This window comes from Colletes gigas, unplaced genomic scaffold (assembly GCF_013123115.1).
Source record: "Colletes gigas isolate AHSC1104 unplaced genomic scaffold, ASM1312311v1 Colletes_gigas_Sc00013, whole genome shotgun sequence".
Classification (NCBI taxonomy): Eukaryota; Metazoa; Arthropoda; class Insecta; order Hymenoptera; family Colletidae; genus Colletes; species Colletes gigas.
Window position 1 is genome coordinate 3,460,984 of NW_025106642.1, and position 18,732 is coordinate 3,479,715.

Consider the following 18,732-nt stretch of genomic DNA (forward strand, 5'->3'; position numbering starts at 1 on the left):
GGTGATTAAAAATAACTGGCACACGCGTTTCGCCGTTGTCATGGAAATTGATTCGATAAGGCCCTCGGGGCGAAAGAGATCGATAAGATTATGACGATTCCATGTTTTCATTTTCGATGACACGCATGACACAATCAGTTACGCGAACGCCGCCGGTTATCGTCGCCTTTAATCATCCTCGATAATTCCCCAGCCGAATGTTGTCCTTCGTCGGAAAAATTTTTTAATTAAATCGCCACGAAATGCTCGCGGACGATTTAATCTGTCGGCAATCTTCGATCGAGCAATTTCAACCGGATCAAGTTAACAAATTGGAAAATCAGTGCATCGTCGCTGGTATCGCGTTATCCCCATGTATTATTCAGAGCAGTGTTTAAACTTTATTCAAGAACTGGTTTTTATCCGTGACTTCGACCTGAATCTTCTTACGTGGGAATAAAGCGTGTAAATAAAACTTGATTGCATTCGCGTAGCGAAAATATGTACACGAACAAATAGTTTCTAAATTCAATTTCCAACAAATTATGTCACGAATGCTTTTGCCGTGAAAACGAGTATAAGCGAGATATGTTACATTTTTTGCAACTAGGATTTCCAAAAGGATCTTTCTATATACCTGTTACGCATTTATAGAATGTTTGTTGTGCTCTTGTCGAAGACACACAATGTTTCTGAAGCTTCTGGTAATACGCGAGGGCAATGACAACATTGTTGACGCAAGAATGCGACTGGTGCTCCGAAAAATCGCCCGTCAGTAATGGGCAATGGTGCCAAAACAATAATAAATAAACGCGGAGAGTCACGGGCGAATAAATCCACGATTATCCCACGGTGCAGATCGTCGTTAATCCAAGCGATATGGCGTGTTGCGCGGACCCTTGGCCCATAGCTGCGTAAGCCATGCTAATAATTTATTCAGCGCGCAGGACTACGCGATTACGTTTCTATTAGGATATGAGCGTTCTAGTGTCCTCGAGGGTGCTGTAACCGTATTCCCGCCGCCTCCACCGGGAGTTTCACTTATCGTTACCATCGTCCCTCCGAAACACCCTGTCCCCCTTCTCCTTTTTTTTCCCTCGAGGTCTCTCGACCGTGTCCGATAACGTCCTGCCACCGTAAGAAAACACAGAACCCTGCTTCTTTTACCAAAATATAAATACCGCGAGCTACGGTGGGAATAGGATTTTCCGTTCGAGCGACAAAAAAAAGCTTCCAGGGCGAAGCGATTGAAATTACCACCCTTATTATTGTCTGCAGAGGGAGCTTAATCAAATAACAGCGGTGGAAATCGTTCCGAGGGAAGATCCTAAAAGATCCTAAAGATCCCGGGGGCGGCCCTAATTTCACTTCTAACAAGATCCTGTCGCGCTGAATTTAATTATTCTGCAGCGGAGACGCTGTTAACGATTATCTATAACTTATTGATATCGATGAAATTAATAAAATTGAATCAAATGATAAATTTATCGCTCGAATCTATTTATTTCTAGACGAACTCACTATCGAAAGTGTGTTTGGTTTCTATTAATTATACTTGATATTAATTTATTTGCAAAAGTAAAAATATGAGAATATCATCCGTTTTCCTCCAATACGGTTGAAAAGTTTCATAACTTTGTTAAATTTGATTAAAAATAGTTGTTCTGCTTCGACTGATTTTATTTACTTCTTTAAAAGGAGTAAAGTCGCGATACTTTATCCACCCAGAAAGTTTCATTAAAAATTCGAGTGTTGCACTTGGTGCGGTTCCTTTGACAGCGTTCGGTGGTTCCACAATTCCCTTGGCGATCGTTAAAACCGAAAAAATTCCACGGTTCGTTATCTGGCGGGGTTTTTCACACGACATCGTTGCATAGTTCGTTTCGGTTAAGATCTGGTATCCCCCCGTATCTTTCTAAAGCATGTTTGCGCATTGAAGGGGTCATGGGTATCGGAAGACCATATGGTGTCGCGTGCTACGGTCGCCAGACCGTGGAGCCTTTCCAGTTCACTTCCACGGCTCGCGCTATGGCTGCTTGAATGGCTTCTCGCTAATTCGTGGCCCCGAGGAATTTCGTGGCCGCGTCGAAGAAACGAGGGATCCAGGCTCCCGTGTAAGTGGCACGCATTTACACGGATCACTGGACGGAACCTTCTCGCGCTGGACCACCGACAACTTTTGATGGACGCGCTGTACGTGTGGTCCGATATGCTCGTACAAGCCACAGGCTACGCCGGAAATGACACCATTGCTTTTTAACCCTTCCTGTAGGCAACCGCGTACTCGCCCATTTGTAACTCTTCAAGGTAGCGTTCAAAGAGGCACATTTTAAATGCATTACGAATTCGTAATTAAATAAGAATCATATTTCTTAGGATAGAATGAGGAGAGTAACTTGTTCAAATCCCTTCCTGATCTGTCTAGGGTTAATCACGGATCGATATACGCAGATAATTGAAGTATGATGCATTTATCGTTGCATCGGTCTGTGGGACGTTGATTGACTCGAGTCGAGTTTACGATGGCCAGGGTCGCAGGTGTTTTCTCGAAGAAATTAAATCCTGGCCACTTTTGGGGTTTCGCTTTTAATTGCGTCGTAACATCGTCCGCCTGGCCGCGGAAGGTTTACAGCAGAAGGATCATTAAGGTCGTTCCACGAGATCAAAAGCATCGTTCCACGCGAACACTTCGTTCCCGAAAATTTCGTATTTCTTCACCTGTCCGCGTCGTTGTGTTCTTTGGACGGGATCAGTCGCGTAGCTCGATCTTGTTTCGCGACGTGGTCGATCGCGCGTGTAGAATTAATGGGCCGTCCGGGCGGTTTTTTTTACCCGTTTCGAATGTCGTCAAACAAAGTAACAGCTTTACGAGCGATTTTCAATATTCATTTGTCGGCTTTGACGTTTATCGACCGCATAATTCGCGAGCCAGCCAAGTGTTACGCGCCGAGAAAGTCTCGGGGAACAGTTTCTCGGTCGTTTCTACTCAGACCCGGATTAACGAGGGTGGTTGCAGCCTCAAGCTTTACCCTTTAAAAGGTCCTTTCTATAAATAATAAAACAAAGTTCTGCAAACACATTTTATTTTCAATTTGCTAATGTTTCTTCAACGATTTCGTTTTCTTAACCAATCCGATGGAAATTATTTTATTTGACGTTTAGACAAGTGAACCAGTGTTTGCTTCTTGCTCAGTCAATTTTTATTAATTAAAATAGTGGATCCAGATTTCGGATGTATCAGTAATAAACTCAGTTTTACTTGTTTTTCGAACACCGAATAAGTCAAATTTCATTCGACGTACGATGTCGAACAAAAGTGTTGGCACAGGCTGTGTTTTGTGATGCAATCGTGTGGTAATCTTGTTTTAGAATACTATCTTAAACCTCTGAATTATGTCTACAAAATGTATATGTAGCATAGTCCATTAAGGGGGTATTCTAGTGTGAGCCTATAAAAAAATCGATGCCCTTTTTTTGTATTTTCTTAAAGACTATATAATTTGAAAAGTATATCCGCAAAATCTTGTTCCTAAACTCCTAAAATTCAACATCATTGTTATAGGGATACAAAATTTTAACAGCGTTTATCTCGAAACTATGTCATGTCCATATCTTGAAATCTACTTGACGAATTGGTTTACAATTTTAAATGCACATTCAGTGTTTTTGACCACTGGAACTCTTTTGTATTGATCGAAATCGAAGTGGAGATCGGTTGTCCGCGTCGATCTCTCGGGACCGGTTCTATTTAGACGCGAGGGCCGTCTTTTGACGAAAATATGTCGAGAATTTTGCGTAATTTATGACCGTCGCCTTCCCGAACCGCGCTATTATTGGACACGCACCGGGTGACGTAACGGACACGCGTGCGACTCGGAGAAATCGGGGGATTTTTCGCGCTCACGCGCACGCGTGCGCTCGTAAACCGAGGTGTCGAAGCGGCTATTACGCGCGCGTAAGTGCACTCCTCGATTCTGCCCCTTATCTTTGTTGGCAAAGTGGTCGCTTGTCGAAGAAGCACGTTACGTTTAATCCCTTGGGACCCCCCTTTCATCTAACGATTTCACGTTATTGTCACGCGACTCACCGCCATTGTGTTTGTTCTCGGTTTCCGAACTTTAGTAGACCGCCGGAGCAGTAAATTCGCGTATCGTTTCGTTGGCAGTTTTCTTCCCGAACGAACGATAAATCCACCCCCGCTCGTGTTCCTCTTCGTTTCCCCGCGATTGCGTTGCTTTTGTCCCCCCCTCCATGTCTGACGTTTAAAATATTCACGAGACATCGATGCCCACCTATACGGATTTCTGAATCACTTTCCTACCTACGGAGATTTTTGCATACTCCTATCGAGATTTTTCTGTCGACGGACTTTCGAATCGCTCTATGCGTCGACAAAAGTAATCCAACTTAAATTATTAGCTACGTAATATCATAAAGCTCTTAATAAACGGAAAAATTGTGAGAAGCATCAGCCTTATGTTTTATATACATTTCTCGATAGAAATAACTGAGATATTAAACCGGGATTTCAACACACTCGTTTACTGTTGCGTAGGTACATAACAAAATTGTATACAACTAAAGTTATTGCACACAAAATATAAAAAATTCGTCATCTTGGATAACTAAGGTATCGATTGAGACTTTCCATTTTTGATATGTGTCCTCTAACAAGGTTCAAATTATGTATTCGCCAATCCTTGTTTAGTAATAGAATTGAAAAATACAAGATTTATTTTAAGATGGCCTACAAAATATTAATATAAAATGAAGTTTAGTTTATTATTAGCTTATACTTGTTTTCGTAAAAAAAGAATAAAACTCTAGACGAGAATATCGCCCCAAGTCTTGTAGGTCCTCGACAAGAAGAAACTATTTAAAGGAGGGTTCGTGATAGTCGAAGGGTTAAGAATCTACCTAAATAGAAAACGTTTACGAAACAGTTTGCGTTTCGATTTCGATCGATGCGGGAGAGTTTGCTCGGGTTCTGTCCACCGAGCGCAACAATCGCGAATTTGGACGAAATTACGAAACTCCGTAGGACGAAAAAGCGAGCCGGGGAGCGGACAAAAGGTGCGATGGGGCGAAATAGCCCGCGCAAACGAAGAACGGGCCAAAGTAGCACAAATGGGTTCGGCGCGGGGTGGAAAGAGGTGGCGAGTGCAAGCCAAAGAGGCATTGGCTCGTGTACTGCCAGCAACAGGTGCTCGTCAAACAGCGTTCAACGTCTCCGGTAAGAGCCGTCTCTTTTTCGCTCTCGCGCTGACCTTCCTCCTTTTTCCTTTTGTTCTCTCTCCGGCTCGCACGCGATTCCTGGTAATTGATTCGTTCACGAGACAGCCCGCCAACGAGCGAGCTGTTCATCGACCGATCACGACCGTCAGATTCCTGAAACGCGACGGTCGGGTATCCTTCGATACGTCTTCACGCGGGTTCGTTACCGGTCACCCTCCTGACAAAACACGACCATGCAAATTTATTACAATTTTTCGGGTGTCAGTGAGACTCGTGCGTGCAACACAGAGATTTCGAAAATGAGACCCAAGAGAAAATATATGCAATCGACTATATTTGAGCAAAGTGATGTCTTGGAAATTGGCTGGTTGCTGTCGCCATCAGTGGTACTAGTTGGTACTTGGTACTAGTTTCCCACTTGTCTCGGTGTATATTTTTACAAAAGAGACATGCAGGATTTACTAGGAGATTTACCTTTCTTCGACTTTTGGCCAGTCTCTAGTTCCATACTGAATTTCATTGATTTTTATGAGGTTTTTTTCACTTTACGGTGTTAAGGAACAACTTTTCCAATATTCTTAGAATTTCTACATATTCTTCGCTAAAATACGCGTTGTTTGCATTTTGAAACATTAAAATCGTCCAATCCGTTCGGAAGTTATGGCGTTTTAAACATACGCATGAAATTGCATTTCTGGTCAGACATTGTATTTTCAGCAAAGAATTTTTTTCTCGAAAGTGTGTAGGATTTCGAGGATAAGTATATTCACCAAAAATGATTGTAATAGACCCCCCTAGCTAAAAATATTTTTTCCCAGAACGATTTGAAATTTTTTTTTTCATCGAAAAATTTCAGCAGCTACCCCCTGTCGATTTTTCTTAAAAATTTGTTTTTGATTTTTAGTAAATTTCTTTCACTCTTTAGAATGTAACAGCAGGCAGTAAGACAAATCTGCAAATTGTGATAATGATTTTGCGTCATTATTGAAAATACATATCGATAAATGGGGTGGAAATTCAACAATTTCTGCCCCGGCTAAGTAATGTTTTTGGAGCAATTTCCTTTAAGGAGTTGAATAGAACTAGATCCATTCCGCGTCCAAGATTTCCCCCACACAAGCAGACACGTGGCCCCGCAGGGTTTCGTGACTTTCTCGATCAACACGGTGGCCGAAACGAAGACCGCAGAAAACGGTAAACACCGTCGGGAAAGCTGTAGGTGAGGCAGCCATAGAATTATCGCGCGGGTCTCGTCGTATTTATCCCCCTTCCCTTTTCTTTACCTTTCCCGGGTCGATCTTTCGTCTCTTTCCCGCCCCGGTGACCGTCTCCGGCGGGCCGGCGTGCAAACACAGTGTACAGAGTACACAGCACGGCGCGGTACGGGTTTATGGAGTGAGTTGTCGACTTACAACGGGTAAACCACCACCCGTCGGTGTCGCGGACCGCGGGGAAACCAGTGGTCGTGTCGGTGGGGTGGCGGGTCGAGACGCGGGAAGGGTTTGTATCGGCGTGGATAAACCGACCAGAGGGAGAGGGGGAGGGATAGATATGATCTATACACATATTTTCTGGCTTCGAACGATACGGTAGAAACGCGCGCTCGCCCATTGTTCGGGCCTGGCACTTTAATTTGTTACATCGAGCGTCGTTAAGCCGCGCAATCGAAACCGAGGAACGATTTTAAGTTGTCAAACGCGATCTCAAGATTGACTTCTGTGATCGACGCATACTTGCCCCCTCTCGAACGTTCAAAAAAATTAAGCTTTCGATTGTGTCGTAGGGATCTAGAAATTGTGTACAGAGTATAGGAGAAGGTTCCCCGGTGCCAACTCAGTTTTTTTATTATAACTTGAGTTGGTAGAATTTAAAAAATAGTAGTTTATATCTGTAAATGGCATTTGATGCAAGAAGGTTTGTTTTTGGAAATTTTATATAGTTTGCAAAAAAAGAAATGGTCAACGTCATTGTTATAGGGATACGAAGTTTGAACAGCGTTTTTCTCGAGACTATGTTTACCAGTTAGATGTTTGTTGAGATTGATGTTGACGTTAGATTCATGGGTGTCGTTTTAGTGGAGGGTTTTTGCAGTTAATTAATTTCGGTAGTGAATCGGGCTCTATCGTCCCTGTTTCAGATTACAGTCGATCCGCATTCGGCTGGGTGTGGAAGACACAGGAACATATACATATATCTGGCGTGCGATCGGCCGAAAATGCACGCGTGAGCGATAGTTTACGGTCATTATGGGATTATCGCTATAAATTATTGGGTGTATTGCAATTGCGCCTATCGGTATGTCGATAGTATTAATTGGGTCGTCGAGATTATTACCGGGAATGTATCAATAATAATTACCAGTGTACCAGGAATAGAGCTTGGATTTCCCTGGAAATTGTAATCGCGAACTTTTGCTTGTTCTCGGTAAACGTGCGCTTTAGCGAATTCGTCGAAGCATGGAAAAACAACTTACCAATATATTTTCACGATTCAGTAGTCACTGGTTAGTACTTGAAAGGTGAAAAACACTTCTGAAAATTACGGTAGCCGAAATAGTTATATGAATGAATATTATTATGAAAGTGGTTTAGTCATTTTATTAAAAAATATATTTTTCCATTGTAATGCAAACCGTATCAAAAATTAAATGTTCTGCTAATATGAATAACTTCTTTAAAAATTAATAATATATGCTAGTTGATGACTCACGATAACACAAAAATTACAAATTTCATTAAGAAAATTATTTTTAAAATTGTATTATTTATTTTATGATAGCAACTTTATAATTAGTTACAGTTAATATACAACTATAATTTTCAAATACTTTGTATTGAATTTTAGATTAGGCTAAACTTTGAACTCATTTCGAAAACAGTCAAATTATTGTTTCAAAGGATACAAGCTTTTCAAAGCGAGAAATGTCAAATAAACGTCAACGATTCTCGAATTTTATTAAATTAGGCGAAAAATATAGCAGTAAAAATTAATGGTCTTTCAGGAAAGTTTCCCAAGAGAGTAAGGAAAAATCTTTCGAGACACTCGAAGAAATAAACTCGGTGCAAGTCAAATAAAAACTAAATTAAGTTTGGTAGTGTCTACTCGACGTGTTCAACAAGTTTTAAACTCCGGTGAAACTCTTTGTTATAAAAAGCGTGCAAAAACGCCTTCTCCAACGAAACTTCGTAAAGCAGAACGGTTAAAATTTGCTAAAGGTCACGTGTCGTGGGTTGAAAAATGTAGAACAGTAATTTTCCTTGATGAAAAATAACTCAGCAGAAGCAGAATACAGCTAGCATTCGACTGTGAGCATTTCTTTAACAAAATCAACTCGTGTTAGCTTGTGATTAGTTAAGTTAATTCTAAACCTCGATGCGATAATTGTATAAATTTTTTTTCATTTTTAAAATCGTCATTTTTCGTTTCTAAATCGTTCTTACATTAAACGAGACTGATTTTTTTAATATTAAAATCGAATGGAATAAATTATTCCATAGTAAAAAAGGGGCACGAGACGTTACATCTTGTTTACAAACGAAACTAGAAATTACAATGTATATTTTCCTATTAACAGCAGTAATAGTTATTAACATTTAAGTATCATTACTGTTAATTCTCGAAACGTTGTTTTTTCGAAACGAGGTTCTTGTACCCACGCCCTTCTGTAAGTTAAAGCCTCAATTTTCGCCAGCGGCGTGTTGCTTGTAAAAAATTCGTTAGCCAAGTGAACGGTTTAATTATTTCGTTGCGCGTCCGAGGTCCTATGTTTAACCAGGCTCCGACGAAAGGAAAGACACCGATAATTACACGGTCGAGATGACGCGACGCGTCCCGCGAAGGGTTGAAAACCGGCCCATACGGCGTATCCCATGGATGGTTGAGTTCTCCATGGCGTGTGCGGAGCATTCACCGATCGTACGGATGTCGGACGTGTACGAGATTAATCTATTACCTTCGACCAGCGCGAAATTTCGAGTGGACGGTATTATTTGTTCGCCCCACGGGCCGTAGGTCACGTGGCTCCGCCGGGGGTTTTCTACTCGAGTGGCTGCTTCACGTGTACCCCGCGATCGTTTTCATGGGGGATTGACGATCGCGGTGAGAACTGCATGGCAATTAACATATTAATCGGCCTAAATAGATTCATCTCGCTGCCACGGCCAATAGAACCGTCGAGCGATTCAAATGTCTGCCGGTCGAACAAACGACGGACCACAATGACCTTTCGGTTCGTCGGTGTTGCTCTTGATGCTCAAAAAGCTGCTCAAACGTGTGTTTCTCTTCGCCTAGATTAATGTTTCTCGACAGATTTTAAATCATGTTTCGAAACCTCAAAGAAAGACTGTTGGCATTAAAAAAAATGGTAATTTTGTTTTACTGTATCGGTAATGAAGGTGACGAGTCTAATGTAATTTTTTAATTGCTTCACGTTGGGAGGCAGTGATCAGTGTAATAGTCGAAATTAAGGTTGGGACTATTGATTATCGATACTTTATCGATATTTTATACATTGTTACCATTTTTCATTTTTCTCGACGTTCGATCAAATTGTAGTGTAAACGGTAAAAATATTTAATAATTCAATATCGTAGAATTACTTTAAGTTGAGCTCTGAGAAGTAGGCCATTTTTAAATTCTGCAAAAACAATATTAATTATTGGCCAATTTATATTCTTAATGTCACGTTAAATATTTTTTAAAGTATCGTTGTTAATAAGATCTCTGTTTTGACGAGAAATTTTATAACAGACGAGTAAAATAGATTCAACTATAACGAATCTAACACCATACCAAAACTATTTGTTGCAGAAAATAGACAATGGCAACCATATATATGTGTACACCGACTTCTATGAGGCTTTGATACCATTAATCATAAACTTCTGATTAGGAAGTTGAATGCCTTGGGCTTGGATGATTGTTCATTTATGTTTGTAATAGCTCGCTCTTTGTCAAATATAAGGGTCATTTATTCTAACCGGTATATGGCTCCTATTTAGGTCCAGTTTCATTTAATCTCTTTATTAACGACATCTTCGATGCCTACTTAAAGACTAAAAATTTCAATTTTAAGCCAACCCTTAACAGAGGGGATCTAATTTTAGAAAGATCTATTTAGTCTTAATGAATGGACTAAGCATATTATGTTACCATTTAATATCTTAAAATGTCATATCATTATTAATTAAATTTGCATACCTCCTTGATGACACTGAGCAAAAGTACATGATCTTGGAGTCGTCTTTATTTTTGCATAAAGAATAAAGTTTTTGAAAATTCAAATTGGAAAACACATTTGAAAATCATCGAAATCGATGAGGTGCCCCCTATCCCGAATAATTAGCGAGGAATTGCTGTATACAGGGTGTCCCGTAGCATATGGGACTTCAGGACCACTTCAGGACTAGATTCTACATATGAATACAATAAAAAAAAATTGATATAAAAATACGTCCTATTCGACCTGATTTTCTAGTTATGTTGGTATCTAATTGAAATCTATTGTATACAAAGTGCCTATTAATAATGTTGAAAGCCATGGAGGCTGCTTACCCTTATTCCATACACAACTCCATACGACATGCTTCACGAATCAGTAAAAAATTTACAATTTTCAATTGAAAACCTGTGTTTTCTATCAAAATTATTTCCCGCGTGAATTTTTGGACACCCTTTAGAGAACGTGCTCGTAAGTAAAATTCGTGAAGTTCGAGTCCTACCTTGGGGCGGTTTTACGCGCGCAGCTTTTGCGCGAAGATAACGGACGCGATAATCGTTCGCGTTTCCCTCCGTTTCGCCACGCGTGCGTGCACCGGAGTTGCATAGACGATTGCATAAGGCAAGCCGGGGCTCCCGGGAATCCGACGGGAGTCTCGCCCCTCGAATTCGAGCCGCGAGGGTAACGCTCGTGGATCCTCGCGTGCGCCAACACGTGAAACGAGTCGCGTGTGCGGCGATCCGCTGCGCGTGTGTTTGAACAGGGTTGCCTCGAGTGGGCCTGGCCATCGTCGTCCTCAGCTTTCGTTACGGTTTCTCCGTCGCTTTGCCCACTTAATTGCTGGTACATCGAGCGCGTATCATCGGCGTCCTCCAATTATTTGCGGATAGAACGCCTATTCCTGGCGCCCGAAGACTCTCCATCAGGGTGGTCCTCATATTCGACTTTCGATTACCTCCCCACCCCTTGATTGTGACACTTGGTAAAAAGAAGTTCAACGAGATTAGAACTTCTTTTCCGGCCTTGAAATATGAACCACGTGGTTTATATTACAGCGTTGTTTTGCGTAGCGACGCTCACTGTACCTGGGCCAGTGGCCTATAACCACTTGATCAGAAAATCACGAACATTTCTTATCAACCCCTCGACCGCTCGAATACCAAGAGGTTGTGGCTCAGAATTACTAGCCCTCTACACTGTAGATCATCGAGGAAAGATACTTAAATGACAGCATCTCGACACTAAGTATATTTGATCGTAACGACGTTTCCTCTTGAGCCTTTCTTCCTAAATTGAGTCTATTTTTTAACGGGCCACTGACCCAGAGACTACAGTCACTTACAATGAAAATCGTACAAATCCTATTGTAAGAAGCACTGGCTGGCCACAATAATTGATCCAATCTATAGATCGATACGTAGTCATTACTCGAGCCAAAAATAAAAAATTAAACATTAAAATTTAATTCGAATAGAAGGTAATATTCTCTTTCCTAAGGTACAAAACTATCAGCAACAAAATACATCAAAGTTCTTAGGTTAGTCCAAAGGACTTTCATAGAAATCATTTCTCGTGAGAGCAAGCATTAACAATGATATTAGTCAGCCATTTATAACTTTAAAATTTTTTCTATATAATTAAATCGTAATACACACGTTGTATAATTTGTAATAGATAGAATGTCCATCCAAAAATTGTTAGAATCAGTCGTGGAGGGCCTCCAAGTTCCTGGATGAGGAAGACGTTCGCTTAAATTCCTCTCTCGTTGCTCTCTCCGTCTCTGTGGATACGTGGTGCAAATTCCAAACCTATGTATCTATAATTCCCTAAAATTACATGTGTACACAGGGTCGCGCGTGTGTGTTTGTTCTACGTACGCAGCAGTGTTTGCACGATGCGTACGACCTAGTCGAGGGTACGGGATGATACGAGCTAAATCGAGCACCACCCAAGTGTGCTTCATTTGTGGCGTACCGGTCTGTGAAATTCGGGGGATGCCTTTATGCCATCCCCTCGCATCCTCGTTTCATCCCCCTCCAGCGACGATTTGTCGAATGCCGGGCGTTGTAACGCGAACGAACGCTGCACGAAAACTGGAGCTGGATTTTCTCATCGAAATTCTGGGAATAATTTATTTCGTTCGCCTCGACGTTAATATTATTAGATCTCGTATAACTTGCAACTATTTCAATCGTTTCGTCTCTGATTGCTAGGCAGTGGCGTTGTCCTCAGAATCCTGTACTTTTTCAGCATAATCTGCAATGACATAAATATTTACTCAATACGAACATTTCGAATTACTGAAACAATTGTTTACCCCCATTACGTTAGCAATTTTTTAGATACTTTGATTATTATCGGTATTCCAAATATGCAGTGCTTCCCAAATAAAATAACTCGTCCGTGAAGAGGTTAATTTCAATTTTTTTCCCTCACAATAGATTCAAAAATTTCGTGAAGGGCTTCGCAAAATAGGGGCGGATGAGAATCAAGGTAGACGAGGGTAGACGAGCGCCGATCCTCTTTTTCCTTGGGCTGGCTCGTCGGCGTCGTTATAATTCCGTGAAAAATGCAGACTGGCAGCTCCGGCGGGGCGTAAAACCAACAACTCGAGGGCGGAAAAGTACAGGTCGTTCCGAAAATCGAATTCGGGGTCTCGTGGACTAGCCGTGGACGTGGCTGACCTTCGAAAAGGAGGAGTAGCTTTGACGGGAGCAACGTGGAAACGCTGAGCCGCCGAAAAGTCGTGCGCGATCGTGTGTTGAAACACCCCTTTAGAGTAAATAACCCCGTGCGCGGCAGGCTCAAATTATCTGGCCCGCTGTGCACTCGGAACCGTGACCTTACGATCTTTTCGAGGTGTTCGACGAACTCGATACTTTCCCAACTTTGCAATATTTTTGTACCTCTCACGCTATTCAAAACAAATTTTGTTTCAACCCCTTAACGCTCAGATATTTTTCAAAATGCATAAAGTCGCATCCTGTGGATATCGTGACATGTTTTATGCGTTTCTAGTAGCGTACGAGTGTTTTACATATCTTTATTTCAGTGCTTTAGCCAGAATTTAGAAAATTATTTTTAATTAAACAACTCATTGACAGACTTCAATAAGTGCAACTTTTAGTTCTTCTGCGTTTTTAAATTACGATTATTGTCAAAAATTCGTCGAATCAAAATATCCCCCACCCCTGATCAAATTGAAGTCAAAATTGTTCTTTGTCATAAACTCGATTTTTCTCTTTTTGTTCCAGGTAAGTCACGACAGTTCAACATAGTCGAATCCACAGCTAATTGACAAAGAAATTTCCCATCACAGGTATTCATCATAATTACTGATTATTTTATTATGAACACAAAGCGGAGAATTTAATCAAGTCATTTATAATATATAGTCGATAGACATATGTTGCGAGTTACATGCAGTATAAAATGAAAACTACACGAACTTATAGATCAACTTAATATTATTTTCCGTATTTGAGAAGAGCGGCACTATTGAGAAAATAGATTCTGTATCGCGAGCTTTAACGTTATCTGCCTACGAGTAGATAACGTTCGTGTGTAAATCAGGGGAAGCGGCTCTATTGAGAAAGAAGGGTCATGCTAAACATGGCTTTTGAAAAAGAGTAATTTGGTGCCTAATAAGTTAAAAGCTTTTTTTACGAAAATTGACACCCACTATTCAAAGATATGTTCATCGCCCCCTAAAGTCCGACTTTGATCTCATCGAGTGTTTGCATACATGAACTTTAATTAATACACCAAGAAATAGGTAACTTTAGTTATTTATATCGTTAAAAGTATCCAGGTGACTGTGATTACTATTTCACACATACCATTGAGGACCTGAATGTTCTTAATTGACTAAAGCTCGATTCGGACAATTATTCTTCCCTTGTCAGCCTCACCCAAAAGCCGCTCGTAAGCATAATTCGTGTACAAGGTAATTATCTCAAATACCACGCGGGATAATTAACAAGTATATCGAACTGCAGCCACTTTTCTTAATTAATTCGTATTTCCCGCTGAGAAGGAACGCTCGGATGGATGGAGACGCATTTCGTCAGAGTTGTTCGACGAACGCTGCTGCGCCGCGGCCCACGTCGTTAAATTAATTCTCCAGCGGTACGAGCAAAGGGCCTCGCGAACGGTAATCGTCCAAGTGTTTCGGACTTGATCATCCACCTTGAAAGGAATCTTTTTATTTTTATCGTTCGTTCCCGCGGATGGTTAACGCGTGCGTCGATTTATGGTGATTGCGGTCGGGGGCTCGAAGTTCGCTCGGACTCCGAAAAACGTTCACGATTTATACGTCGCGCTTCGAGATCGACCCTCGACGAATCCTTCCAGGGTCCTTTTTTTCCCCCCGTGTATTTCCAAACCGTGGCCCGCCTCCCGGGATCTTCGAAAACTATCGAGGGCGTACAGCGGAGCTGATTAGAATTTTATCATCGCGAAAGAGGAGAGAAAAAAGGCAGGAAAGAGGTTCTCGAAGGGTGGCATATGGCGCGACTCCTCGGGCTTTTGAAGTTTTCGGGGATGAAAGAGGCCGCCATTCTCGAGTTTACTTGACTCTTCTCCCTCCCGGGGATCCGCCAAACCCCCCCCTTCCGTCGTCCATTCCTCCTTCGAAGGCGAGTCGTTACTCACGAAACGAGTTACTATCCCTCGTTCTGTCGTTCCAAGTGGCCCGACTCGTCTCGCCGACTCTCGAAACGACTACCGGCCCGGTGGAAGACGTTGGCCAAACATCCGTGTGAATCCTGCAGTTAGGCTAACTCGCCGCGAGTGTATTTTCTGCCCGGCCTGGAAAAGTTTACGGTCGAACCTTCCCTAAACGGGGCATCATTCGAGTGGCCGAAGTTGCGTTTAAACGACCGTGAAACTTCGCGAGAGTTTCCTAGTAAAAACCGAACATTGAACCCTTGAGTCGTTTTTACGCCTGGAACGCGTGTTCCGCGACGCGAACCTTTAAACCCAACTTCCGCCTGAATAATGTTTATCGACAGTTACTTGCACTTCGAACCACACGGAGCGACGCTGTTGAACAATTATTACAGATTCGGTAGCTTTGTATACGCTGTCTTCTCATTCTAAACGTATAATTTAACATTCATCCATGGGTCCTTCCGCCTAAATAATATTAACTCGATTAATTCGTTCATTGAGTTCGTTCTTAATAGCGTTTTGTATTCTTTATTGTACGATCTAAAAAATTCAAACTATTAACACTAGAATTATCGTCAATTACTACGATAGATACACGAAGAAATAAGTGTTTATTCATTCTCTTACAGGAAATTACGATTTCTCAAAAATTCAGTCGAGTAAATTTTTTAATTTTTTAAGTTTTATTAGAAATTACGAATGGGTCATTTTGACTGCTTGGATAGTTCTAGTGTTAAAGAAAACAGAGGTAAACGACGATCTTCAATTTTTGATAATGTATTTCATTAGAAAATGGTAACGTTTAAAGTTTCATGCGCAGTTTTTCCCCCCATGTAAGCAATTCATTTTTTGTTATACCTTTAGTTGTTTATTCTGGGGCCATATAAGGTACCCTCAACAGCGGGAGCAGCTTCGCGGAATTGTGTGTTTCGTTTTCTGCGAGCTATTCTTCCTTCGTGCCCTGCATCCTGCGTTTAAACCTTCGCTACTCGCTCCGAGTCTTTATCCTTGCAGTTTGTATCACGATTACTGTCGATTTTAATATTTCCACTGGATACAAATTTGCAGTAATTTTTTGAACATCGTTACGAAACTTTCGTTTGTATTTTGGTTCCCTGCACTGGTACATCTCATCGATAAAATTTAGTCCAACAATTTGGCAATCAAAATTGATCGACAAACAGTCTACATAACATTTCAGGCTATAATTGACGAACTGACTTAAAATTTTAAACACGTATTTAGAAAAATAGTAGCTTCGGCGTGACTGACGATTTTTGTGAAAGAGACAGCGAAAAAGTTCAACGAAATTTTTCTTTCATCAACAAAGCACGATAGAAATGAAGAGCCCCAAAAATAAACAGATTTATCATAATTAATTTCCAAAGTTTGCGCCATGTTTGATGGATTTAACGTTCAGTCGACTGTCAAATAGATTATTTTGCGACGTTCGGACAGAGCAATTCCCTAAAACCTAAAAAACGTGTGCAATAAATAATCGAGTACCATTTTGACTAATGCACAGTCGAGGAAAGCTGTTCCCATGGATTCTTTCGCGTCTCTTCCCCTACGGTAAACTTAAGGGTCCCATTTCGTGGAGTGGTTTCCTCCTGTAGAACTAATAGAAATTTCGGGGTTCGGTACCTTCGTATTCCGGGTAATGTACCCTAAGTACAGCCATATAAGATAACAGTAAGTAGGGTGAACCAGGATGGATAACACCATCCTCGACGCTACGTAGCTTCAGTCACCGCGGGGTACGCGTGTATCCAACTTTCCTGGTAATTTACTACGATCGACCTGCTCTCCTCGTACGACCTTTTATCTTCGTCTATTTCCCCCCACTCGCGGCAGGGGGCGATGTTTCTTTCGGCTACTAAATATTTTACTTTTCGTTGCCAATTTGCAGGCCCGTTTAACGTGTCCGCGACTTCCGTATCTGTTGTTTTATCGCATCGAGCTATAAGTAACCAAAGAAACATCTTTCTGTAGCATCATCACTTGTACAATGGTCCAATCTATCCGAATAGTAACTTCAGTGGTTACACGTAGATATTGTTATACAATACATTATTTGTTATCTCTGTAAAGTTAATATTAAAAGATTGGGAGACTCCAGCTATCTGAAAGAATCTTCTGGGTCATTTTGACCGAGATGTATATTTTTGTTACTTATTAAATTTGTTAAATTTTGTTATGTGTTTATTACAATTGGTAAAAGTATACCGACCATCGTTCACAAAAGATGAAAAAAGAAGAAATAGAAAATAAATAAAAAAGACACGTGACTATAAAATTTTCGATTCATCGATGAATAATAACGTTGATCCTCGTCGATTCCCAGTGAAATAATTCTGGTGTATCGTGAAAGAGAGAGAGAGGGAGAGAGAACCAGAGTGAGTTTGTTTCTTAATACCATGAGAATTGATTTCTCGAGTTGAATTTAATCCTCGCGGGGTAAACAACGTTCTCAGGTCACCGTTGATCCGCGTTATTTGGTAACTGCGGTGAAGTTTGGCCCATCGACAGCGGTCGGTGATCGAGGACGATACTGCTGACGAAGGAAAATCGGAGGGCCGATCAATTCCGGGGACAATATTTTGCAGCAGTTTGATATTTCTCATGAGTATCGACTATAGTTCGGGCACGGCGCCGCGCACTATAGCCGGGATGGGTAGACTAAGCGGCGGAGGTTGGTACTAAATCTCACCCTAAAGCATCCCTACCGAGCCACCCCTAACTACGCTACTAGTGCTCCTGCCACCCCTCGTTCAGTGTCTCGCATTGGCGTAGCTCTCTCGCCAAGAAGAACTGCTTTCCCCAGCATCTATGCCATGGCACCGGATACGAGCATCCTTTGGCTTTCGACTGGACGGAACTCGTTGGTCCAAGGATTAAATAACGATAATAATACGGCTTTCTCACAAAAATAGTAAAAAAACGAATATAGGGTGGATACAGTCGTTAATCCCTGTAGCGATTTACCCCTTTACCAAAGAAAAAGTTTCATGAATGTTTTTTTAAACGACTTTGAAATACACCAAGCACACAATCTTTTTACACAAATTAATATCATATAAGAATCTCGTTGTCTCGCTGTCCCTGGTTACTTTTTCCTTCTCGAACCAAACGCTTTCAACCCTTTTGCATATAAATTAACATTCAACAAAGCTACAGCGCAAATATTCAATACAAATACGAAAGTATATATTTCAGTGGCCTGGATGGTTTAGCTCCGAACACAAATACATTTTATTGCGATCCACGTGTTATAAATGTATAAATAAATGTCACGCGTATAGTGTAAGTATCTCTTGTTCAGGATAGCCGCCACTGCATTTGGGATCGGAAGCAAGGTTGATGAACATTGCATACAAAAAGGTCCGTAAACTCCGATAATCAAAAGGGGTGCGTGAAAACGGGTAAAGATTCATCGCAATACCAAAATCTTCGGGGGTCACCTATCGAAAAAGTTTCGATTCGTCGTGTCACGCGATTTCCTCTCGAAAGGTTCGAAACAGTGGGCATTTTTCGAGCCAGGGAGGCGAGGAAACCTCCTTAATTTCGCGTCGTAACAACCAAGAGAGTCGCGAGCTTAATCCCGGACGGAGTTACTCGGTCCGATGAAA

The 18,732-nt window shown here is 41.3% G+C and overlaps 1 protein-coding gene across 1 annotated transcript in view; it reads left to right on the forward strand.

The window, feature by feature from the left end:
* The window catches only part of LOC122399353 (protein daughterless-like), a 52,923-nt gene extending 39,125 nt beyond the window's left edge, over positions 1-13,798 (forward strand). The window contains exon 6 of the mRNA XM_043399990.1: positions 13,687-13,798. Within this exon, the coding sequence (XP_043255925.1) occupies positions 13,687-13,710 (24 nt within the window). The 3' untranslated portion in view covers positions 13,711-13,798. The remainder of the gene's footprint in view (positions 1-13,686) is intronic.
* Positions 13,799-18,732: the final 4,934 nt, after the last annotated feature.